We start from the raw sequence: 26,732 nt of genomic DNA, 5'->3' as shown, positions 1-26,732 counted from the left end.
AGAAGCATTGCACAATATTTTATTTTTTGTAATTGTGAAAATATTCAATTAAAAATGTGCAGAAGATATTAAAATGCATTGTGTGTGTATGGAAATATTGTTCACTCAAGTGTCATGCACTCAGGTTGCTGTATATAATACAAAATGCTTTAGTTTTTTACTTTAATTTAGTACAGCAATTGCTGTCCTTGGATGTATAAGAACGGTGACCAAAGTTTGGATAAGCAGGGTGAATAAGAATACAGGTTTGGTCTGTTCTTTAGATACTTTTAGGAACTGATATATTCAGATTTATTGTTACTATCTTGTATGGTAATCTCATTATTTTCTTTGTAAAACCTCTTTTGATGGAGCTCCTTACATACTATATGCAACAAAAATGGACTCATTTGGGTATTTTTATATTTTTTCCCCAAGACAAATATCTTAGAAATACTGGTTTATAGTACTAAAAATATAAGTGATGCAAATGTTGCATTTGAAGTGATACCATATTCAGGCCAGTTTCCTTTCCTTTGTGTCCTTTATTTATAGCTGGTGTGGGCTGTCTCCCCATTATCCAGAGTAGGACAGTCAATTTCAGACAACTGATAGAGGAATGTGTCCAACATACGCAGCCTTTCATTTTTACATATAATTGCTGATTCCTTTCCAAAAATAGTGATTTATTTACTTGTATACAAACTGTATTCATAAGATACATGGAACCTAAACTACATTAGTTAATGATTTACTCCTCATTATTAGCTCCCAGCAAACCGACTCCTGTAATTGTTTTCTCAATACAGATTCACAGCAGGGCATCTCCGAAAGACATTGTGTATTCAGTAGCCTGCAGATTCATCCAGATAAATGTTCAGAAGAAATTAACTAGCTACTCAGCTGGAATGAAAAATTAGACACTCTGTATCTTGCAACATGAATAATATGTTTGAAGGTGTCTATTGAGCAGTGGAGGTGATGCCAGGAGGCAAACGTTTATTTAAAAATCAAAAACTTGAACTTAAGTCAAAAAGAAGGCTGAGTACTCATGATAGTTGCAACAAGCCCAATGTGGAAATATATTTTTTCATTAAGGGGCATCAACCCAAATGGATATTATGTGGACCTTATATCTGGGAGATATCCAGTTTATTAAAAGCTTCCCAGAACACACTGTAGTAGGGTTGGTCACAACATCCAAATAGAAGAAGAAATTAAAAGAGCATTATGTGCTGATCATGGCAAAAATCAACCAGCACTCATTTATTTTCTTAACCAGCTTATTGAGTAGCCTGCAACACATGGAAGGAAGTTACCATGGAGAAATCAGTACATCATAAGGCTCACACAAATCATGAAAAGTCATGCACAGGCTAACACTAGGGCAGTTTTGGTCCACCAGTCAACTGAGGTACAGTCATTTGAAAAAGAAAGTACACCCTTTTACAGTTCTACGTTTTACGAATCAGCACATAGTAAAAAAAATTCTGTTCCTTACCAGGTTCTAAAATTATTCAAATCTAACCTCAGGTGTAAAACAACACACAACAGATTCCAGCGTGTCATTATTTATTTAACAACAATGAAGCCAAAATAGAGAAACCACATGTGAAAAACAAAGTACAACCCATGATTCAATAGTGTTTAGAACCACCTTTAGCAGCAATAACTTGAAGTCATCTTTTTCTGTATGACTTTATCAGTCTTTCACATCATTGTGGAGGAATTTTGGCCCACTCTTCTTTATAACGTTACTTCAGTTTATTGAGGTTTGCGGGCATTCATTTATGCACAGTTCTCATAAGGTTCCCATCACAGCAATTCAATCAAGTGGAAGTCTGGACCTTGACTGGGCCATTGTAACACTTTTGATTCTTTTCTTTTTCAGCCATTGTAGATTTTCTGGTGTGCCTGGGATCATTGTCCTATTTTGGTCAAGCTTTAGCTGTCAGACAGATGGCCTCACATTTGACTCTAGAATACTTTGGTATACAGGGGAGTTCATGGTCGACTCTGTGACTGCAAGGTGCTCAGGTCCTGTGGCTGCAAAACAAGCCCAATTTAAAAAGTCCCCTCTACCACCATGCTTTACAGGTGGTTATGAGGTGTTTGTGCTGATATGCTGTGTTCGGTTTTCACCAAATGTGATGCTGTACGTTATGGCCAAATATCTCCACTTTGGTCTCATCTGTCCAAAGGACAGAAGTCTTGTGGTTCAGATGCAACTTTGCAAGCCTAAGCGTTGCTGCCATGTTATGACAACCCTTTCAAACAAGCCATACTTGTTCAGTCATTTTCTTATTGAACTGCCGTGAACTTTAAAATTTAACATGTTATCAGAGGCCTGTAGAGTCTGAAATGAAGCTCTTTTTTGCCATTTCTCTGAGGATTTCACAGTCTGACCTTAGGCATAATTTGCTGTGACGTCCACTCCTGAGAAGATTGGAAACTGTCTTGAATGTTTTCCATTTGTGAATAATCGTTCTCATCTTCTTATTTAATACGCTACCATGGCTGTCCGTTTGTCTGTCCAGGATTTTAAATCACCTGTAGCTTGCAAACTGTTTGAACTATTGATCTGTAAATTGGTACACATATACTATGTGATGTCTACTATCCGCTTTCAAGGTGACGATTGACCTCCAAGGTTATTCTTCTTTTTATTTTTATTTCATTTTATTGTAGAATCAACTCTCGTTAGCAGCCAGCTGGGCGGCAGTACGGAGCATACGTATAAGTGGCGTTCTCATTCCCTAACACTTTCGTCATCACTTCCCCTACATCTTCATATCTTAAATCATTCTTGAGGCAAATTGAAGACTTAAGTGCCAGCTTAAGTTAAAAATTATTGAAAACGTTCTAAGTAATTGCAACACAAACGCTGACTTACCATATATACTCGTGTATAAGTCGGGACTTGAAACCCAAAAAATCGATCATAAAACCCCGACTTATACGCCCGTTCAAAAATACAACGCTTAAATTTTTTTTATTTTACATCCTCTTGCCTCCTCCAATCTCGCATCAGTTTCTCAGATGCATTGAACTTTGTTCTTTCGCCACTTCAACCTCTTTTAATTTAAAACCAGCTTCATACTGTATTTTCTTCTGGTCAAACGCTACATTGTAGATAAGGAATGCTCTTACGATAAAGGTGTATAAGGGTGTAAGATACAAAAAACAGTGCAAACGTCGCTTTGGGTATTACTGTGTGGTCACGTAGGCACAATAGAGAGAGAGAGAGAGAGAGAGAGAGAGGTTAGGAGCACGCTGTAATACAGCGCATTGCTGCACCCACATAGAACAAAAATGTAGTGTGCTCCGTGGTTACTCTCTCAGGTGGGTGTTAGCATATCATAATCTCTTGGATCAATAGCGTGAATTTTTCACATTTTACTTATTTAACTGACATTATAAAATAATTATACTGTCAAATCAAGCCCGACTTATCCGCAGGAGAACTTAAACGCGAGTATATACAGTAATCAGTTTTAATGCGAAAAGATACTGACGAAAGAAGAGAAGAAGCGGGTCACTATGGTGGAGAAGAGAAGAGCTCCTCAGGAAGCCGCAAGGGCATCAACCTTTGAGCAAATGAATGCTAAACGTACAGAGAAAGAGGAGGAAAACTATGAATGCTCAAGTCAAGGGTAATCGCTGCACGTTATTGTGCAGTGCGCCGTTACTGGCTGTAGAATAATGGAATTCAAATTGTTTGGAAATGGCCTTATAACCCTTCCAAGATTGATGGTCAGCAACAATTATTGCTCTAAGACCATTGGTGATGTCTTTCCTCCTTGGGATTGTGTTAACACACACCTGAATGCTTCACACCAGCAAACTACCAAAGCTTCTGCTATTGCAGAAGTGGTCAAATTTGCTGATGATCAGTTAATCAATAGCAGCACCTGGCTGCTACTTACCCTCTTAATTCCTGTGGAAGCCATTAGGGGGTACTTAATTTTTCACACACTGTTTCTACTTTTTGGCTAAATTTTTCTTAAATAATATACATAATAAGTCATGCGTTGTTGTGCATCTGATGTTGTATTTACCTAATTTTAAGACCTGCTAAAGACCAGATGATTTTTTTTATTATGTCCTGATATGTAGAACCTTATAAATGAAAGAGGGTGTACTTTCTTTTTCACATGACTGTACATCTATGCACAGTGGTGTGAAAGGAGGCTCTTAAGGGAAATCTACGAAATGCAGCCATCTCAGCAATTAATATTAATACAGCAAATTGTATAAAACTTTGAAAGACTCTTAAACAAAAGTTCCTATGCTAAACAAAGGATTTTCTAAACTGTTTGATGTGAACAGAGAATGGGACAAAAGTTGCAAATTCAATAATACTACTCTTACCTGTTATGGTATAGGGGTAGTAATTCCAGGCTTTCTCTGTGATATAAAATATTCTGGGTACAACAGCTCTCGCCCAACTGGGAAGCTTACTGAAAAATATAAAGTTAGACTGTATTACATTGTATTATTATTACTATTGTTAAACAAACCTCACAACCCAGTTTAGCTATAGAATGAATAAAATATTAAGAGTGAGTATAAAAAGTCCACTCTGTCAAGTTCCTTTTTATCTATAAAATAAATCAAAGCAACTGACAGTTGAAGGGATCGAAAAAAAAAACAAATACACAAAACCAACCAAAACAAAGCTCTCTGGCTTTTACATCACTGGTCCCTCTGATGATTGTAAGTGAAGGAGAGAAGGAACAATGCTCCCAGAATAGAATTTTTTTCACTGCGGTAGGCTATAAATAGCCAGAAAGATTGATCTTGGGTTACTATATTCAATGGCAAGATGGATATTCTTGTCTCAGGAGTGCATCTTTGGCGTGTCATCAATTAGAGACAGTTTGAAAAGCTGCTCTGATCTTGTGAGATAAGGGAGGCTCTGAGCAGATGTGTTATTAAGCCGGAATATTAAAAAGCTGATTAAAAACCTGTAGGCAACATATTTAAACAGGTAGTCACATCTCCTCACGTAACTGACAGGCAGGTGGAGACAGATGAAGTGAGCATCTGCTTAAGTGTTAGGTCTCTGGCACTTGAGAGGCTGCACACCTCCTACCGGACAATAATTAGCGACACGGCAAATCTGCATTGATGAATTGTGTCTGACAGCTAAATATAGTCAATAACATGTTGCATATTTGATACCTGTGATTGTGTTTAAGGCAGAAAATAAACACAAAACATCATTTGTCTCCACATAGCTATGTTTGTGCTGTACAGAAAATAACTGATATTTGATAACCATTTAGAGTCTCTGAACTCTGCATAATTTGGTTTCTTTTGGAAGTCACCATTAAAAATGTACAGCTGTTAGATTCTGAATGCAGAGAGACTAATCATTTTATAATAGTTTACATGCTGAAATTCCACCTCAAAGCACTTTAGAAACACTGTTAAACATTTCAGACAAAAAGAGAGGAGTACTTTCAGTGCTGCTCTCTGTGCCCCTTGGGGAGTTACCAAAACAATTAAAATCTATGACTTACTGGTTTCCAATAATTGGTGTACTTCTTTTATTTTCCTGTTCCTGACATTCAATACTTTGGTTCATGTTTTGTCCTAATTTATCCCTCTCCAAAATCAAAATGATAGGAATGTTAGGAGTGTGTGGGTGTGTATGTGAGTGTGGTTTACAATGGACAGGCACACATTTACTATTCATTACTGCACTGCATCCAGTCCTTCCAGGATAGGCTCCAGGTCTCCTCAACCCTACAACTGAACTAATTGGGTTCAGGAGATGAATGAGATGATGATCAGCTTCAAAACAAGCTGCATTCTTTTAACTGTACACTTCAATTAAGCAAAAAGTGAAACTTCATATACTGGCATTCCCCGAGTTCTGCTCCTCCTGACATTCTGTTCCTCCACCCACGGTTTAAAACTGTAACTTCTGAAGGGTTAAAACTGAAACAGGCAAACTATATTGTCCTTTCATACAGCTAAAAACTGAAAACACCACAAGATGATAAAAGAGAAAAACAGAAACTAAGAACATTAAAGAAGTGCCAGATACACAATTTTATTTCAGGGGTGTCATTTATAGTGAGTAATTAGCAGCCCAGCCTACAGGAGTGCACACTATTACTCGGTTTGACAGCTGTCCCAGTGTTAATAAACGGTTCATTAAGAATGCACTTCATTACAGTATCGTGAGGAGGAGAGAAGTAAAAATAGTTTGAACTGTGAAGATTTGGCTTTTTTTCGCTCAGTAAACTAAAACATGTGTTACTGCTACTAACAGTTGCCTAGCAACCAAATTCTACACAATCCGAGATTTATTGAGTAGACAGAAAGAAAAGAACAACACATTTTATTATGTATGTATGTGTGTTTGAGATTTACAGCAGCATACAAAATGACACCGGGGCACAAGAAGAAAAATGTGAGAAAAGAACAAGTTATATTTGTGTCCTATATATATATATATATATATATATATATATATATATATATATATATATATATATACACATACACATAAATACATAAATACATATATATATATATATATATATATATACATATATATATATATATACATATACATATATACATATACACAATTACTATTATTAATTAATTTCAGTTACTTTTTAGCATTATTTCCCTTACAGAATAAATGCAACATCACAACACAACCAAACTGTAATTAATTCATTTTTCTTATTCTTTTACGTAAATTAACATTTTATAATTTAATTTCATTACTACTGTAGAGCAAATCATCTTTTATCTTAAATCGCTTAATCCAGCCTAGAGTTGTGGGGAACTGGAGTCAATGCAGCACCATCATCAAGTACAAAGCAGAAACAAACTCTGGGGGTGACTCCAGTATATCACTACACATACTTAGTCACACTTGCGCTTATTCATTCCATTTTAGAGTTGCCCGTTACTGTAACATCTTGGTTAGTACTCCGATAAACTTTCTGAAGATAAAATGAGAGCAAGCAAGTTACACAAAGACAGTCCAAAGTTAAGGAACAAAACCCTGGACTCTCCGGCTGTGAAGCAGTTGCACTCAGGGCTGTTGGAGACATGGAGTCGGGAGCTGGAAGCAATTACTTGGCTACTGGAGTTGGAATTGGAGTAAAAATCCAAAAGAGATGTTATCTGCTGGGGCCTTATATGAACCGAGTTGTATTTTACTGCTATCAATTCCGAATTAAAGAATTCTAAACAGAAACATATCACAAGGTAAAAAAAAAACACAAAGACTAATAGAAACACTAAAACGTCTTCGTCTTCTTCCACTTCATCTTTTCCCTCTTCTATGTGCTTGATCGACCTCCTCCATACTGATCAGTCCTGCAACTCCTACCCAGTCAGACCCTTTCCTTCAGATCTTTTTTTTAACTTTATACATCCACCCCCGCTTTGGCCTTCCTCACTTTCTCTTCTATTGTACTTCCATTCCCATCACTTTTTTGCCCACATATTCCTTCTTTCCTGATCCCATGTCCATACCACTTCAACCTACCTTCCCGTACTTTCTTAGATTTCTCTTCCACTTTGTCGTACCTTTGATTGTCTCATTTCTTATTCTATCATTTTTTGGAACACCACACATCCATCTCAACAGTCTCACTTTTGCCACATCAAACTTCTCCTGTGTTCCCTCCACTGCCTATGGCTCAGCTTTACACTTGTGTTCCCATTGTCTTCTTCATCTTTTCTGAGCTACTCCCGTTAGGGGTTGCCAGAGCGGATCATCTTCTTCCATATCTTTCTGTCCTCTGCATCTGGTTCTGTTACACCCATCACCTGCATGTCCTCTCTCACCACATCCATAATCCTTCGTTTAGGCCTTCCTCTTTTCCTCTTCCCTGGCAGATCTATCCTTAGCATCCTTCTCCCAATATACTCAGCATCTCTCCTCTGCACATGTCCAAACCAATGCAATCTTGCCTCTCTGACTTTGTCTCCCAACCATCCAACTTGTGCTGACCCTCTAATGTCCTCATTTCTAATCCTGACCATCCTCGTCACACCCAGTGCAAATCTTAGCATCTTTAACTCTGCTACCTCCAGCTCTGTCTCCTGCTTTTTGGTCAGTGCCACCGTCTCCAACCCATATAACATAGCTGGTCTCACTACCGTCCTGTAGACCTTCCCTTTCACTCTTGCTGATACCTTCTTGTGTTCCCATTGTCTTAAAAACCTTAAATTGACTCTTCATCTTAATTCTTCGATCATACAAATACCTTCTTTCACTTGTTCCATTCGCACCACACACTATTAGTTATCTCAGCATCTAATCCTCCATTTTGGACTACCACTACTCCACTCTTTTCAATAGCTCTTCCTGCAGGCTAGCTTCTGAATTCCTGAACAATCCTTACATACTTCTCTAGTGCTCCTCGTGCACCACCAGACCTCTTGACATGACACTATATCCATCATAAGCCTTTCTGCAAGTCAATAAAACACATATGCAGACCTTTATGTTTTTTTTTTGTTGATGCTTCTCTATGAGATGTCTCAATGCAAATAATAATAATAAATAAATAAATAAAACTAAAACTGCAGAAAGTAAAAGAAAAAAAATTAAGACAGGTTCTCAAAGACACTTACAAAGACCAAAACAACCCATACAAGAAGCATCAACCTGTTTATCATCTAATGATGGTTTTATAATGGCTCTCTCTTATGATGGCACTACTTCTGCTGAAGGCCTCACACTACAATCAACATTTTTACAATCACATATTCATCTGACCAGCAGATACTACATTTTTTGCCGCTTTGCGTTTATGGTATTCAGTACTAAATTTTCTTTCCTTTCGTCAATTTCACTTCAAATCTACTAACTCTAAATATGGAAACTTGACAATTTTACAGAAAATAGGTCATCTGCCCACAGTACCTTCACTTTAATGCAGCAACCTTTACAAATGCATATCATCAAAACCTCTTACCATTATTTTTTGTTTTCTTTAAATGAAAATTGAATTTGAATGTCTTAAAAAAAAGCCTCATTTTCAGAATGATTTACTGTATATCTGTTTTATCAAGGTTATTTGCTCCTTGGGTTCTTTTCTCTTAAAGGCCAACAAAAACAAACCAAAGATGCTATTTCCATAACCCAGAGAACCAGCAAATTGATAAAAGATGTCGGTTCGATTTTACACTTTACAGTAAAGACTGAAACATTTTTGTGATAGTATACCATGCTCTTGTTTGCTCACTTTGCAAATTATTCTTGCTTAGAAATTTTCCATTTTGAACCCAAAGCATGTCACTTTTGCAGGCACTGCTCAAACAGTTCATATGCCTCTATTCTTTGGTGAAGCAAAGCCCTTTTAAGATGGTGCACTCTGAAAATGTACTAAGCACCACCTGGGTTAGATTATAAAGATCTTTACAGCCTGAGAAGGGCGTAGCAGGGTGCCAGGCACTGCCTGGGTAAGGGGAGAAATTAACAGTGGGCGTTCAACAGATGCCAACACAAGAATAGTCAAAGTCAAATATGAATTACATAAACAGAGCACTAAACGCTAAGCTCAAAAAAAAACTCTGGATTGTGTATTTAGATGCCTGTGAGTAGATGTTAGATGGACTTTGGAAAATCCTCTTTTTAACAAGAAAAATTTCCCATTGAGCCATTCATAGAGGGAGTGGTGCCTAAGAGGCTTTATTGGTTAGTTTAATTATGTGGTAGAATTAACGTGGGCAGAAATTTGGTCTTCTGAGAAATTAAGATGAAGATAAACAGTGCATGAGAAACTGGTTCAATGTGCATGTGTATGCTCACCCATACCAGAATAATTCTGAGACACCAACTAACTTGACATGAATATTTTTTTGATGAGAATATTCACAAAAACTTTGCACTCACTCTATATAGGATGCACAGCCTTTGTTCTTGGTCTGCTATGCACATAGTTTAGTTGTTTTGTTTAATGTTACTTCTTTTTCATTTCCTCTACACTAAGTTTCAAATATCACAAGGGGTTTTTCATCACAAATCAAATTATACATTTGCCTCAAATGCCCGAGAAAGAACAGAAAGATGTCTTTTTTTAACCTGCTTAATCCAGACCAAGGTCACTGGCTGTTGGGGGTGGCGGAGAAAGGAGTATGGAGGGCTTGCCGGTTGGAGCCTATTCCAGCTAGCATAGGATGCAAGGGAGGAACAAATCCTAGACAGGGCGCGAGACCGTTGCAGGACAAACACACACATACACACCAAACACACACTGGGGCCAATTTAGTGTTGCCAATACACCTATAATCTGCATGTCTTTGGACAGCAGGAGGAAACTGGAGAAAACCTACGCAGACACAGGGAGAATAGGCAAACTCCATGCAATCAGAACCCAGGACACGAACCCTAGTCTCTTTACTGCAAGGCAGCAGCATTACCACTACTCCACCGTGCTGCCCCCAAAAAGATGTTTGTTCTTTAATTTTAGTTCAAAAATATTTAGAAATTCTATCATCAGAAAAGGCTCTGACATCACAGACATTAAATTGTTGAGTACTATCAAACCTGTGTCTGGAATCATTACAAAAAAACAGTGGACAGCATGAAATGGCTCTAATTGGTAGTTGAAATGGCATTATGAAAAATCCGGATTTACTTTAAAGTTCACAGTACTAGGGTGTTGTACTGTGTTAGCCATTATGAATGTGAGAAGTCAAGCAAAATGACACCTTTTATTGGCTGACTAGAAAGATTACAATATGCAAGTTTTTGAGGCAACTCAGGCCCCTTCTTCAGGCAAGATGTAATACAGAAACTGGAGTTCCCTGTGTTTATGTAGACACCAGGACAGATACAACATTGGAAAACCTTTAAGTGAGACATCTTAGAAGTAAAAAATTAATAGACCTCTTCAGGCTAAGATTCATTAAGCAACAGAGGAGAACAATGTATGGTCAAGATCTTTGGACAAGACAACTGTCCAACAAAGTCTTTTGAAGTTTCTAATGAGTTTTTCAATACAATGTGGGACTGTAGACAGGTTGTCTGTGTCAGTCCGAGATGCAAACAATCCTCGTATCTGGCCATAAGACTCATGTCTCTATTCACATCATGTTGTAATGTGTTAAATTTTAGCATGAGTTTAACTTCCCATTCTTTTCTCTCTTGCTGTGTTCTGAAGTTGCCCATAAGCCCTGTGACTTTAAAGTCCCTCTCACAGTGTCCATGGCTGTTGAAGTGGGCTGCTACAGGAGCATCTGTGTTGCCATGCTTGATGTGGCACATGTGTGAATTCATTCTCTGGCGTAGTGTTTGTCCAGTTTCTTCCACATACAGTGCTGTGTCAGGACATTTCATACTGAGAATTAAGTAGACCAAATTAGATGATAAGCAGGAAAATTATCCCTTTATGCGATCTTATCTTATCCAAAGATCTTACCTATACATTGTTCTCCTCTCTTGCTTAATGAATCTTAGCCTAAAGAGGTCTATTCATTTTTTTACATTTAAGATGTCTCACTTAAAGGTTTTCCAATGTTGTATCTGTCCTGGTGTCTATAAAAAACACAGGGAACTCCACTTTCAGTATTACACCATGCCTGAAGAAGGGGCCTGAGTTGCCTCGAAAGCTTGCATATTGTAATCTTTCTAGTTAGCCAATAAAAGGTGTCATTTTGCTTGACTTCTCACTTTAAAGTTTATAAAGAAAGCCTGCAACATTGCTCCCATTAAAAGGATTGCTGTTGATTATCTATGTTACTTTGACTCGTGACAATTCACTATAGCATTCAAAGAGTGGTCTTGATGTCACCTTTTTTTTTTTTTTTTTTTTTTACACCAAGTTCCTGTAATTTTAGACTATGCCTAAAATCTGGTTTTTGTTGTACACTTTTTCCAGAACCTATGAGTTCATCTGTTTGTCATTTTCTTAAGTTGACCAGCATGGTTGAACAGTGGGTAGTGTAGAAACCTCATGGATCCAGTTTCTTGGGTTTGAATGCTGCACCAGATAATTGAGTGTGCACGGTATACATATTCACCTTGTGTGGAATTTCCTTGAGGTACCCCACTTGTTCCGCTCACATACCCACCAAGCACGCATGTTAGAATAACCTACAACTCTAGACTGGCTCTGCATGACAGTGGATCCTGTGATGGCTCATCTAGGGGGTTTCTTTTTACCTTGTATCCGGTAATGACTGATAGACTACAGTTTCCCAAGACCTTAAATTAGAATCAGCAAATGTCCCGTTATTTTCTTGAGTTATCTATCCACTTCCCCATTTATTATATGTTGTCTTTCATTTATTCCTTTACACAAGAGTTTTACCGGGCCAGTAAGAAAGTACATAGCACCTCTGTATCAATCAGATACTATATACATTCTACATATTGGCTTACTACTGCTTGGTGTGCATTATTCAGTTGCATTTTAAACCATGCTTCATTATGTGTATTCATGTAGAGTGAGCTCTGAAAGAGCGAATGCATTATACATGTACGTCAACTGATGTGAATGTCAGCGTGGAAAAATTAATTTGCATTAAGTCAACTTGGCTGCTACTGGCAATGAGAAACCGCTCACAACAGTCAGTCAGCAGTCAGTAGTAATCACACCATAGCAATAAATTCTGGAAGAAGCGATAGTTTTCCCAAAATAACACCTCCACTACTTCTAAGCCTGAAATAAGTATTTCATTGTGAATAATTGATCAAACATTTGCAATTCCATTTTATTTTCTACTTTTATTTATTTAATGTGAAGCATACTGTGTGATTCATTGAATTGCTTGCTTTGTACACCAGGTTTTATTATTTTAATATTGATTTCATAATTTCATTTACTGTACTTAGGGGGTAGTACATAGCATGATTGTTTTGTTGGTGTTTTTTCATTCATTCAGACACTGGAAATGATTAGAAAACTGGGCCAAATTTTTACTTAGCATGTAACCAATTAGATAATATTTGAACATCACCACAGCTCTGCTGAGTCCAGTATTTTACCAGGCACCTTCTCACCTTCTCTCTCTCTCTCATTTTTCCTAGGGCACGAAGCGGAAGCGGAAGCAAAGCAGAAGCGGACAATGGCCGACAGTGAGGTGAATCGCATTGCAACTGTAGTCGAGGAACTCCAGGCACTCGATGAACAGATTCAGAATCTTCTGTCCAGACGAAGATACCTCAGAGATCTGAAGGCTCGGCTGTTGGATAAACCGTCCTCGCCATCTGTTATCGGCGTAACATCAACCCCGCGTTGTGCCGCGCAAGTCACCTTCACCCCCGCGCCTCGTAGGAGCGACACCGATGATGACCTCGGTGTATTTCAGCTATGCAGGCGGGGGTTCAAGGCCAGAACACCTCCATCGGCACAGGCAAGCATCGTAACCCAGAACCGGTTTGACCCTCTAAGTGTCCCCAGTTCGCCTTCAGCTCCTGGTGATGTAATTGTGGTAGGTGATTCTATTGTTAGGAACCTCAATATCACTTGCCCTAATAGAAAATCTTTTGTTTCTTGTTTTCCCGGTGCTCGTGTCCGAGATGTGACGAGACGTGCACCGGCGATCTACAAGAACAGGGCAGTTGGAGCCATTGTTATACATGCTGGCGTAAACGACATAAGGCACCGACAGTCGGAGATCCTCAAGGCAGACTTCACTGCATTAATTAAAGACACAAAGGAGAGGACCCCATCGGCAAAGATATTCATCTCGGGTCCTCTCCCTCTCGTCAGACGATCATTACGAGTATGGCTTGTGCCACCACCATCTACCCAAAGCACCATGATGTTCCAACAATGATGGATGGATTAAAAGCCAGAAGTCTGTATAACCATCAGCATCAAGTAACTCCGTGAGAACCCGAACTACAAAGAGGACTATTTCATTTATGTTAGGTAGAATGCCCAAAGGGGACTGGGCGGTCTCGTGGCCTGGAACCCCTACAGATTTTATTTTTTTCTCCAGCTTTCTGGAGTTTTTTTTTGTTTTTTCTGTCCACCCTGGCCATCGGACCTTACTCCTTATTATGTTAACTAAGGTTGTCTTATTTTAATTTCTTTTTTGTCTTTTATTCTTTTTTTCTTCATTATGTAAAGCACTTTGAGCTACTTTTTGTATGAAAATGTGCTATATAAATAAATGTTGTTGTTGTTGTTGATCTCGAAACTAAAAGCCAGTATTGCCTTAGATAAATGTATCGCCAGTAGATTTAAAATAGGAGACCCATAGGGTAGTATACAGAAGGAGGTCCACATCCTCTGTCCTGGGTAATTCTTTGGAATTAGCTGACACCTTGGCAATCCAGGACTCTAGAATCAAAGTACATTATGCGTGCAATGGGCTTAACTAGTATGTATTACATACTGCCTTTATCTAACTACCTACCTTAGCACCAAACATCTCTAATATACAGTAAGTTTCTATAAAGTATGTTTTTTAAGACATTTATTTGAAGATCTGCTTTTTCTAATGGCCAAATTTAGAAATTTTCTTAGGTCCTTAAAGCATTATCATTATATTAGGTCTGTCACTTTTAATTATAAGTTAGTTTCAATCATGTATTGATAACTTAATGCATACATTTCTTATTATTTTCTTCATGGACATTGTATCTGTGCTGTCAGATATAACTGGGAGTTTCAAGTGAGTACTTAATTATCCTCTCTATTCACTGGATGAAATGAGCTGACTGCTCCCCAACAGTTTCAACAGCCTAGCCCTTGCTAGCAAATTTGCTTATTTTTCTGTTTTTGGCAAATATTTGAAGATATCTTAAGAATAAGATTTCACCTTACTGTGCAAAACTTTGTTCTATCTGGGCAACACCAAGTTTCTTCTAAACTGATTTCGCTCAGTGGATATTTGTGATCCTTCTCACTGCCTCAGAGGTATGCATGCACAATGTTTGTTTTTTTTGTTTAATCAATATAAATCAATTGTTTTAATCAAGTAAATTCCAATTTCAGTGAAGTGAAAAATTTACTGGTTAAATAACATGGCTGAATCGTAAACTGCTTGAGTTAGTCTAACACAAGGTTACAATATTAGAACAGTTTTGACAAGAACAGGCCATTTAGCCCAACATGAAGTCAAGTTTAAAAATCTGTGCAGTATTACTATCTACCATACTACTGGTAACTTATTCCAGATACCTGTTGTTTTTTGTGTGAAGAAATCATTTCTAACACATGAGCAAAATTCTCTTAAAAGCCGCAAGACAAAGCCTGCGTTTCAAAAAGAGTCTCCCACTAGAACAGGCTGAGTAGATCTATTTTGCATTATCCTTATTAAGAGGATATCATTATCAGCTATCTTTGTAGAAATGTACCATTATGGTTGATTATAAAATTTTAAAATGTGCTTTAAATTTTGGCCTTGATAGTATAGAAACATTTATTAGTGCAACTTTGTGCTATTTAACAAATTCAATAATATATGGAGAGATAGTCCTTGATTAAATCACATTATTACACATTTAAACTATATGGAATTCATGTGTGTTTACTGGCCCTAAGCTCTCCTGCTCTCATATCCCCACACACTGAAATTACAACTTGATCTCACGCATACCCGTAGAAAGCAAATCTTGAGTTTTTTAGGGCTCTTAAAGCACAGATGGAGGGTACTTCAATTAACCAAATCCAAACCCCTGAGACAAACAAAGAGAAAACAGAAACATACATAATAAAGAAACTCAGCTTTCATTTTCTCATGCCTTTGTGTACAAGCTATTTCAGAGCAATTTATTCACTTGCTTTGGTTTCTGTTCAAGAAAAACACTGTGCTATATTGTAAAATTTTAAGTATCATTACCTCAAATCTCCTTCAATTGTTCATGAAGTGTACTGAACATACAGGGAAGTAAAACCATGGATTTCAAAAAGAGAATCCTACAGTTGTTCAGTATCTTGTATTTCAATTGCTTATCTATTTTCAAAACTATATATTTTCAGTGGTGTTAAAGGAAGCTTTGTCTCACCACAAGAAAAATGGACAAAAGGCAGTTATCAACCTTGGACAGAATACCAGTTTATAGAAGTGTAAGCTTGCAAGTTCACAATAAACACCATGCCACAATAAGTGATTTTTCCAAGAATTTTCAGTCGTAGCTTTCATTTACACCATTTTAGTAAGTCGGAGGTAGTCCGTGGGGTCCTCTTGTGAAGCTGATTGTGTAATGGGACATATCCAGCACATCACTCTAATCTGCCACTTGCTCCAACAAAGTCAAAGCCTTTAGTCACAGGGGTGGTCTTTATGGGCATGTTAGGGCTGACATCCAATGAGTGCTCATCCAGAAATACAATGCATATAATACAGCAACAAAGAATAAGGAACGTGGGTGTTTTGGACTTCATAAACAAAACAGAAGCTTATCTATTTGATCTCAAGTGTTTATGGACCACTTGCTATGCAGTAGTTGTTAATTCTTCGTGCAGATCCAATGCTATCAGCATGCTATCGGCTGTGACAAAAACGGGCGAGCTCGACTGTACTGTCAGGTTAGTAAACGTGACATGGCCAGAAGCAAGTCTGATATGCTAGAAGTTGTATAATGTGACATCGGCTTAAGTTACAATACATGAACATGGATAATGAAAAGAACCTAGCATGAACAAGTGGCTGAGCATGCCAACTCAATCCAAATTGCATCCTAGTAAATAATCTAGCTGAAGCCCAAGCACGGTGAGGAAGCAATAATATCCACTGTCCGAAAAGGCCATCTTATTTTTACTCTAACGTGTTAAAACAAATAAATGTATTAGGAGATTTTCCTGGGTGATGTAGTGTCACTTTAAAGAGTGCTTGTCTCCTGGATTCAGCATCCTGGGTTTAAATACTGAACTTTTTTGTTGCGTGTAGTGTGTTATCTTTGTATCAGTTTCAATTTTTCTCTAGACAAATTTGTTTCGTCCTATATTCCAAAACACATTTGTCAGGCTGACTGGCTCTTTGAGATTTGCTCATGTTAGTCTTGGGGTTTGTGTGTGTGAGTTAGTGGGCTCTACAATGCTCCAGTGTGCTGTTCAGATATGGTTCTTACTTTGTGCCCAGCGCTACTGGGATAGTCTTCAGTCTCCCATGATCCTGATCTATATTAAATAGTTTTGAGAATGTAATATATATATACAGGAATCATTCCTAGTGGCAAATTAAAAATATGTCACCAGCAGCACTACAGCTCTGCAGCCTCATTCATCCAATGAATTGGCTCTTGGTCCCACCCCAGTCTCTGCAGTGGAATAGTACCCTGTTCAGGGCAGTTTATTGCCTTGTGTCAATTGTGCAAGAATAGGCCCCAGCACCTCACAACCCTGAACTAGATTAATAAAGTCTCGTAATATGTTATACTGAAACACACTAAACCACTGTAGAGTTGTATATTACATTCAAAATCATGCAATAGTGAAAAAATAAAAGTCACACAATGGGTTAAGCTTTCATTTTCATAAGTAAATCTAAGAGGGAAAAAAAGCTTCCATAAGTTACACTGTTCATGCATCAGTTTAAAAGCTGTTGATGACTAAAATTAGAAACAACGTGTGACACTGCTTCAGAGTTCTGCATTGGAATTAAAACGTGAAGAGCAGAACACGTTAATTTGCTTTCAAGCTTAATATATTTCGCCCTGCCATTAACTCCAGAAGAGGATTCACGTGAAACATTTTCTTTAGTTGCTGTGCCTATATCCGAGAATGAGAAATAGATTGAAGTTATATACATTCATTATTAATATAGGAATATCTAAGATTCTGTTTTTAAAAATCTCCTAGATTTATTTATCGTATTGTTTAATAAGAGAGTAAAATGAAGACATAAACACAGCATCACGATATAAAACAAAATGCCTTTTTTACAAATGTATTTTTCAAAGGTCAGGCCCCGACTAATGGAATTCTATTAAGCAATGCACATTTGGACTTGAAAACCTGAAGACAATGCTCTCTTATAATTTATTGTTGGCACATTAGTTAATGGTCTAGTAAAACATTATCTCTATTATTGTGCATAAAACATTCAATATTGTTTTATGCCCCATAAAATGTCCAAAAGAAAAAAAAACCTGATGGGAATGTCTGTCTTAACAGAGTAAATTAAGAAACTAGTATGTTTAATTAACATAGGTATTTGATTAAATGTGCAAATTACAGGGGTAAAAAATGTGCAAATATTGGAGCTCCAGGACCGATTTGAGCACCACTGAATCACAGCACACACTGATACCTGGACAATTTAATTAGTCCACTTACCTGGACAGATGGACTCTTTTCTCTGTAAACTGTCCCTCTCCATGTACAGGATCTATATGAGGTTCATTTCTCACGACTTCCACACCTTCACCTTTGTCACTCTCCTCATGGCTATGTTTGCTGATAGTATACAGTTGACCTATTCTGTACTGAAAAGAAAAGAAACAATTTTAAGGGAATGATCTAGTATTCTTGGTCCTATAGCACATGACATGTTGGCTCAAGGTCAGGAAAAATTCCACGAATAACTAAAAAATAGTGCCTATACAAGCTTTTGTTGTTGCATCCTGAAATTATCATTTGGTAGAAATGTAAACTCTCTTTTCTTGTAATAATATGGCTTTTCAATAATAAACTACCAAATAAGAAAAAGGCTACACAGAATTTCCTTGAACTGAAGATGTAAGGATATGGGGCTGCAAGGATTTAATTTTATGCCAAGTTAATTTTCCACAGCTTTAACTTTTAATCATCTTTATTGCCAAGGAAAACATTTTTTTTCAATTCTATAATATCAGGGAAAAAAAAACATCACGGCTAGCAAGTACAATTTTACAACTCAAATGGATACTGTAGCTGATAGCTCCTGGCCTTGAGGGATGACCGTCTGATTTTTGTTCCACATTTACTTGATTACTCATTCTTTTATTTCATTTCTTCTAAAGGGAAAAAACAGATAAACAAACCCTTCCTGCCCACTTTATGATTTCTCCAGTGAACAGTGTAAAACCACTCTTGCAAAGTGAAGGTCATCAATTTAGCCGTTTGAAAGAAAATACACAAATAATGTAATGAACGCTAAAGAAAAATATCTCAAACCATATAGGAGTATCCTGTCTGTTTTACAGCCGTACAAATATATAGCAGATGTCAGTAGAGTTCAACAAACTCATTCAAAGTCAAAACAAATGATGCACTTCTGTCCATCTAGAACATTCTCTTCCTTTTTTTCAAAAATACACAGTATGTGCTGAAATTGCTGGGTAATATATCAAGTTAAGAAGCCCAGTTTAGAAACAGCTCTTTAAGTCTGAAATCATTTTGTACAGAATTTTTTTGATACGGTAGCACAGTGTTAGCACTGCTGCCTTGCTGTTAGGAGACCTGGCTTTGCTTTCCAGGTCCTCCCTGTGTGGAGTTTGCATGTTCTCCCCGTGTCTGCGTGGGATTCCTCCGGGTGCTCCGGTTTCCTCCCTTAGTCCATACACATGAGGTTAGGTGCATTGGTGATCCTAAATTGTCCCTAGTGACCCTGTTTTGGAAGTTTCTCTGGTAAATCCCTAGCTTGATTAAATTCCCACTCCAGTCACTGTCTTAGAAAAATGTTTTACACACACACACACACACACACACACACACACACACATACATACACACACACATATACAGTTAGGTCCATAAATATTTGGACAGAGACAACTTTTTTCTAATTTTGGTTCTGTACATTACCACAATGAATTTTAAATGAAGCAACTCAGATGCAGTTGAAGTGTAGACTTTCAGCTTTAATTCAGTGGGGTGAACAAAACAATTTCATAAAAATGTGAGGCAACTAAAGCATTTTTTAACACAATCCCTTCATTTCAGGGGCTCAAAAGTAATTGGACAATTGACTCAAAGGCTAGTTCATGGGCAGGTGTGGGCAATTCCGTCATTATGTCATTATCAATTAAGCAGATAATAGGCCTATATATACATATTAGGGGGTTTTGCCCCCCCCGCTCGCTTTGCTCGATCATCCCCCCCCCCCCCCACCCCAGGGGCTTGCTACGCGTAAGCCACTTCACGTCTCTGCTGCTCGCGTTGTGAAGAGGGGAGCCGAATGCACTCTAAAGAGATGCGGTCGCTCCTCCGAAACCCCCTCTTAAACGGTAATACAATGGGAAACAAATACATTTTTTTTACCTCCTCTTTGCTCGACCAGCTTCTGGCTTGCTGCTGCTGTTGTGCTGTGTGATCTACATGTTGCGCAGCGCTTCAAACATTTAAAAGCCTGTGCAGCAGCTGTCCTTTTGTCTCACTGCCTTGTCTCGCGGGACGTTAAAGTGTCTCAGAGAAAATCACGTTTCATCTCCTTCCAAGCCTTCCAAGATTTTTTTTTATAATAGAGAGATAACTACACACTGTCACAGGTGGCTGGGGGGGGCGACCCGGCCGGGATGCCCCAGAGGAGGGCTTACGCCTCCCCCAGACCACGTGGGGGCGACCGCCCTGGTGGCTATGGGGACCACGGGTGCAGAGCTTGGAAGCTCAACCCTGTAGGGGCCTGTGGTCACCGCCAGAGGGCACCCCAATGCCTTTGGAGCCCTGGACCTCAGCACTTCCACCACACCCTGAAGTACTGGGGGGAAGAGGATCGGGGACACCCGGAGTGTTTCCGGATTCCCACACTGGGAAGTGCCGGCAAAAGATTGTCGGGAGGCACCTGGAGCACATCCGGGTGTTTATAAAAGGGACCGCCTCCCTCCATTCGAGGGCTGGAGTCGGGAGAGAAGGAAGGACAAGGTCTTGTAGGAGGCAAGGAGGCGGCCTGAAGAACGTAAGGCATTGTGAGAGTTGGCCTGAACTTTGGGACTTTGGGGCTGTGTGTCACATTTGTAAATAGTAGGATGTACAATAAACATGTGTTGGGTGACTTCAACATGTCTGCCTGTCTGTGTCCGGGTCATCTTCCACAACACACATACTGTATATATAGGGCAACTGTACATCCGGATTTCCCCAGAAATGTCCTCTTTTTAAGTGCCTACACAGGCCTCCAGGCGGTTTTTACAAAACAGTCAGATTGAAAAACCTGGTCACACTGTGATTCACCAAGACAAAGTCATAGGGATGGGCTCTTGTGTCTAAAAGTGACGACAACTAATAAGCACCGACCCCAAACAGTGGCTTGTCTGTCTGACGTCTTCTGTTTGTTATGCCATGACAGAATGGAAAAAGGAAAAAGAGATTGTGACTGAACTTGCCATACCTGAAAAGCATTTGTACAGGCACCAGGAGCTGTCAGAATGATTGTCAGAAGGCAGCAAGCTTGCAACACTTTGGAAATTTGAAAATAAGCTGAACAGTTGTGAAGCATTCCTGTAGTCTGTCATACTGTGTAATTTCTAGTCATGTAATTTGATGTCCTTAAGGTAGTGATATTTAGCAAATGCACTTGCTAAGTTTGACTCTGCCTCCTCCTAAAAATCATGTAACGTGCCAACGGTTTCAGACATAAAATAAAAATGTCAAAAATAATTAATCAATGCAAATATTTTACTTTGTGTTATTTACTAGTGTTGTGTGAGATGTCTAATGCTACCAACTGACATGATACTGAACGCTGAGAATTTCACTCTACAGTCTACCTCACCCTTTCAATATTTTCTTCTATATTTACAGTTCTCAATGAGTCACATTACGAGTAGATTGAAATTTATCAGATCACTTTAAAATAGGGTTATCAGAAGGAATTCCTGAGACACGTTAAACTTCTTTGCACCTGTTATAGTTTGGAGTCAGTGTATGAGGCAACAACAAACCTTCACGAGGTACCAATCAAGTTGTTTCTGTCCACTAAAACTGCACTTACTATGCTACACTGCCACACTACTACATATAGCTCTACTCTATTCACACACCTTCCACAACACCCTAAATATCATCATACGTTCAACCCATGCCAATTTTATATAGGTATATACTGTACACATACATCAGGCATGAGCTCCACCCTAGTTTTTGCTTTTTGATAGTGTCAATTGGTAGTCTCTCAGTAAATCAAACTTCACTTCCTACTGTATAATATGGGAGTTTTCCTGACTTTTTATGGCAGAAAAGGTAAGAGTAAATGGTAAATGCATTCTCAGTGTCTCTAAAAAGACTTTGACTAATGGCAAACTGAAAGACATCCTGTTTCAAAACATACTACTACATGTAGCTGATTATTTGATTTAATATTTAGGATTCATAATGGACACTAATGCCCATTCTTGATTTACCAACAAATCTAATTCATTCCTAATATTTATGGATGCTTTAAATTGTGGATAATTGTCTCTTTTTTTAACAAACAAAAAAACTTCCTTTTAAAAAGACTAGTAAGTGATCTTATCAACATGGCCACAAGAGCAGCTTTAATGTATAAAGCGTGATTTGTCAAGGGAAGGATTTACTCTACAGAGCACACAAAGGCAGTAGCCTAATCTGCTCACAGATGACTGTCAGATTAGAATCAACTTTATAAAATTTCAATGCCTATTAACTCATAAAGCTTGTCTACACTCTGTTAATTAGGACCTAGAATATAGCAAATGACATCTGGTATACAGTATGTGCAGGCACTATGAGCAAAGGATCAGATTTTCCTGTAAATTTTAAAATAGAAAGGTTTTTAAAATCTGCATATTTACAGATGAGTGGCTAAATATAAAAAAGATTTGTTACTTAATTTTTACGTATGCAGATTGTTCATCCATCAAGCCTATATTTAAACAATGGTGGAAAAACTCTTTTGTATGACGAACGGGTCAACAAATGTAGTTTATTTACCACTTGAGGACACAGCCTGTATATTTAAGTAAACCTGATTTAGAATTCTAACATCTTTTTTTAAACATGACATCCAGTACAGTATATATTTATAATTCAACAGTACCAAGATTACAAGGTGAGCTGCTTTAAAAATAACAACATGCTGTCTATAATGTGCATTTAGTTGTCTATAAAGTGGCTATAAGATGCAGTAATATGGGAGATTTTCTCTTATCATCAGTATTTCATTCCTACAAATATAATACTTTATGTTTAAAAGGTAATACTTTCCGAGGAGCTTAAACACACTTTTGACCTAAAAGAGTGTTATTAACTGGACTCTGCATGCTGACTGAGAGCTGTAATCACAGACTAAATAACTTGAAAAATGCCTGTAATAGAGATATCGTGTCATGGCATGATCTTTTTCTGAGTCAACACTAAAATGTATATGGTATGTATTTACATTGTAGGAAATTCTACTGTTACTATTTTGGTGGTATTTTTTCTGTGCTGTGATGAACAATATATAAATGTGCCATCCCATAATTTTATAAAAAATCATTTTTTGTAAATTTGGAAGAAGGTTAATCTGGTTACATGTACAGTAGGCCTGTAGAGTCACTATACAAAACCTTTGACTCCAGCTCCTCAATTTCTTGTCTAACCAACTCTGACTCCTCTATTTAGAATTAGACTAATATATTTGCTGTGTTAATTGAAACACACAACATACAAGATACAAGGCAATTCATCATTGCCAGTGTGAATCATCAGGCTACTTTTTAGCACTCTAACCTGTTAAAGTTCGGGTTTAAAGGCTGTAGCAATATTGTTGTGAATTCTAAACACTGAGAAACACTAAACATAAGATTAAACTTACAAAAGTAAAAAAGAAGCTATATTTTTATCAAAAATCTAGAAAAAGATAGTTTAATCGAATTAGTATATGTGAAACTTTATACTTTAAACACATTATATTACAATTTGCATTTAACAGAGTCAGAGTCAGTAGATTTTACCAACTCCAACTCCAGTACCCCAATAACTGCTTTCGACCACAAAACAACAATAGGACCATTAAACTACTTATTGTTTGTCTGTTTTTTCTTTTTTAACAAATTATTCATAAATATTAATTTAGCTTTGTGCCTTCTACTCTTTTAAACTCTCTTCACTGGTTATTCCATCAGTAGTCACATCCCAATAAGCTAGAATCTGACTTGTAATGTTTCCTTCCTGTTTCCTTCTCTCTCTAACCCAAAATTATATTAAAGGAATTGCAAAATAGATGGGCAAATAGAGCTTTTTCTACTTTATATGTTGAATTGTCTGTAAATCTATACTGGCACTGACTCTACTGCACCATCAGATTCTACTAATCAAGTTGTCAGTTTAGGTTTATTTATATAGACTAGGATTGTCACAAAAAACGATACTTCTACCAAGGCGATACCAAACTTCCAAAAATGTTAATGGTACTAGATTTTTTACAGTGTTGGTAGTACCAAATGAAAGTCAGTATTGCACTCAAGCATGACTGCAAATAGAAAATTACCATGGAAGGCCCAGTAACATGCAATTAAAAACTCCATATGAAAATGTCACACAGTAGTGACGATAAAGCACTGCATCAACAAATGTCAAAAACAAAAACAGCAGAAGTCACATCTGGAAATTGTTTATGTTTGAGGGAAAATAATTTTAGTTTGCAATTGCGGGAATTGAGCTAATTAAGTTTTAGCCTTCATTTAATAAATCTTAGTGAGTTTGTAGCAGTGGTGATGTGCTCCCGTGACTGCCAGTTGTATAGTTTTGATATTTGATTTTGTCTTAAATCGTAAAGATGGGCTTGTGTGCATTTGAGAGAGCTGACTGACTACCAATGATCATTCACTCGGAAGCACAATGCATACAATGCAGCTACAAGGAAAGAATGAAAGTGTGTGCTTTTAACTGTGCATCCACAAGAGAGGCACGTCTGTCTGATATCTCATGTTTGTTGTGACATGACTGAATGACTATACCAGGAAAGCCTTTGCTGTCGGGACAGTCAGGCAGCATGTTAATTGGCTGTCAGAACACAGTGAGCTTCAGATACTCTGGATGATGTTCTGTGTCCCTTCACCCTGCAGGACAAATAGATCAACTGTAGTAATGTTATGGGACTGCTGATCTTCACATCTAGCATGCATTCCTCCAAAATCGCTGTCATCTTGGCGTCAGTCATACTGACGTGGGTTAACAGTGCTGTCTTCCAGCCAGACAGAATGTGTTGGAGACTTGGATTCTGTGCATTGCATAGTCTGTACTTTGTCTCTGTACCAATACCAGAGTTGTACATTTCTGGGACTTGGGAGAGTGTCACATGTGAACTTAATAGGAAAGCTTATTCTTGCCTATGGGATTTGCTACATACTGGCCTACATTATGGACCTGTTGGAGGACAGCTCAAATTTGATCAGATCCCTTGTTGACAATGACACACTGCCTTGATCTTGTATCTCTCTTGTTGCGTGCTGGTCACTTCAGTGATCAGCAGCTCTTTCCAGACCCTTTTTGTGACTTTACATGACTGACTTCACAAGACCGTGCCACCAACTGCCTCCACCTTGCTAAGATTACATAAACGAAGGCTACAACAGAAAATCACCGGAAAAGTCATCTAACGTGACATAGGTTTAAATGAGAGAGTGTGTCTGTTAAAGTGTGTATGTGTGTTAACTTGTGTGAGGGTTTTCTCCCTGGCCCAAAGAGTATTTCTTCTACAAGAATTTGGCCCCAGGCAGAATTTATTTGATGACCCCAATGTATAATTTCAATGTTCTCCCAGTATCTGTGTGGGTTAAATTTTTTGGTTTTTCTATCCACAATTCAAAGACATGCAAGAGAATTTGATTCATGGGTTCAAGCTGGCCAAGCAATTGGACAGCCAGGGTTTGCTCATATCTTGTGCTTTATCATGCTGAAGTACCTTCAGATGATGTTAAATATAGAAAATGGACAGATTAAATTAAAGGGTTAAACAATGCCATTTCATTCAAATGCACTTACACAAGTCATACATTTTAAGAAATATGTTAATCCATCCAGTCGTCCATTTTCTAAACCTGCTTTATGCTGAGCATGGTCATGGGGAAGCTGGAGCCTATCCCAACAAGACAGGAATAATCCGTTGACATTTACATTTATATAGCACTTTTCTCAATACTCAAATTGCTTCAGTGAGGGAAAACCCACTTGAACCACCACTAATGTGTAGCATCCACCTTGATCATGTGATGGCAGCCATTTTGTGCCAGTACACTCACCACACATCAGATGTTAGGTGGTGAAGTGGTGACAGTGATAGCCAAACAGAGACAGGGGATGATTAGGTGGCCAGAATGATTAGGCCATGGTGGGCAATTCAGCCTGGGCATCAAGATACACCCTACTCTTTACAAAGGAAGCCCAGGGATCTTTCATGACCACAGAGTCACAACCTCAGTTTTTTGTGTCATCCAAAGGACAGCACCATTTTTACAGCACAGTCCCCCGTCACTGCACTGGGGCTTTGGAATCCACATTCTGACCACCAGGCAAACACCCCCTGCTGGCCTCACCAACACCTTTTCCCACAGCAACCCAAGCTTTTCCTAGACGGTCTCCTATCCAAGTACTGGCTGGGCCTGAATATACGGAGCTTCAGGTGGATGATATGTACTAAAGTGCATGTGGGGACCTTGTCCATTAAGGGTAGAAATGTGTATATAATTCAATAAACACTTTGTTTTAGGAGATGTTTAATTTGTTAAGAGTTTAATTCAAATAAGTAAGAACATTAACATGAAAAATAAATAATAAGAAAGAAGTTGGGAGGTTGGAAGCATGCACTGACTGATACAGCACGTTTCCACACCCATCACACGATGAACCACCTCAGGATCCCAAATTAGGACCCGAGTACAGCGGGTGACACCTCAGCACCACATTAGTTCGAATGAAGTGGAACAGTGTGAGTTTTTTTTTTTTTTT

The 26,732-nt window shown here is 38.1% G+C and overlaps 1 protein-coding gene across 1 annotated transcript in view; it reads right to left on the bottom strand.

Annotated features, from left to right (window-relative positions):
* LOC114661149 (cytoplasmic phosphatidylinositol transfer protein 1-like) overlaps positions 1–26,732 on the bottom strand; it is a 149,108-nt gene that overhangs the window by 70,178 nt on the left and 52,198 nt on the right. The window contains exons 3-4 of the mRNA XM_028814318.2: positions 18,201–18,349; positions 4,351–4,439 (exon numbers count right to left, since the gene is read on the bottom strand). Coding sequence (XP_028670151.1) covers positions 4,351–4,439; positions 18,201–18,349 — 238 coding nt within the window. The remainder of the gene's footprint in view (positions 1–4,350; positions 4,440–18,200; positions 18,350–26,732) is intronic.

This window comes from Erpetoichthys calabaricus, chromosome 11 (assembly GCF_900747795.2).
Source record: "Erpetoichthys calabaricus chromosome 11, fErpCal1.3, whole genome shotgun sequence".
Taxonomy (NCBI): Eukaryota; Metazoa; Chordata; class Cladistia; order Polypteriformes; family Polypteridae; genus Erpetoichthys; species Erpetoichthys calabaricus.
Note: the sequence above shows the minus strand (reverse complement) of the source record. Positions and strands in the feature narration are given on the sequence as shown.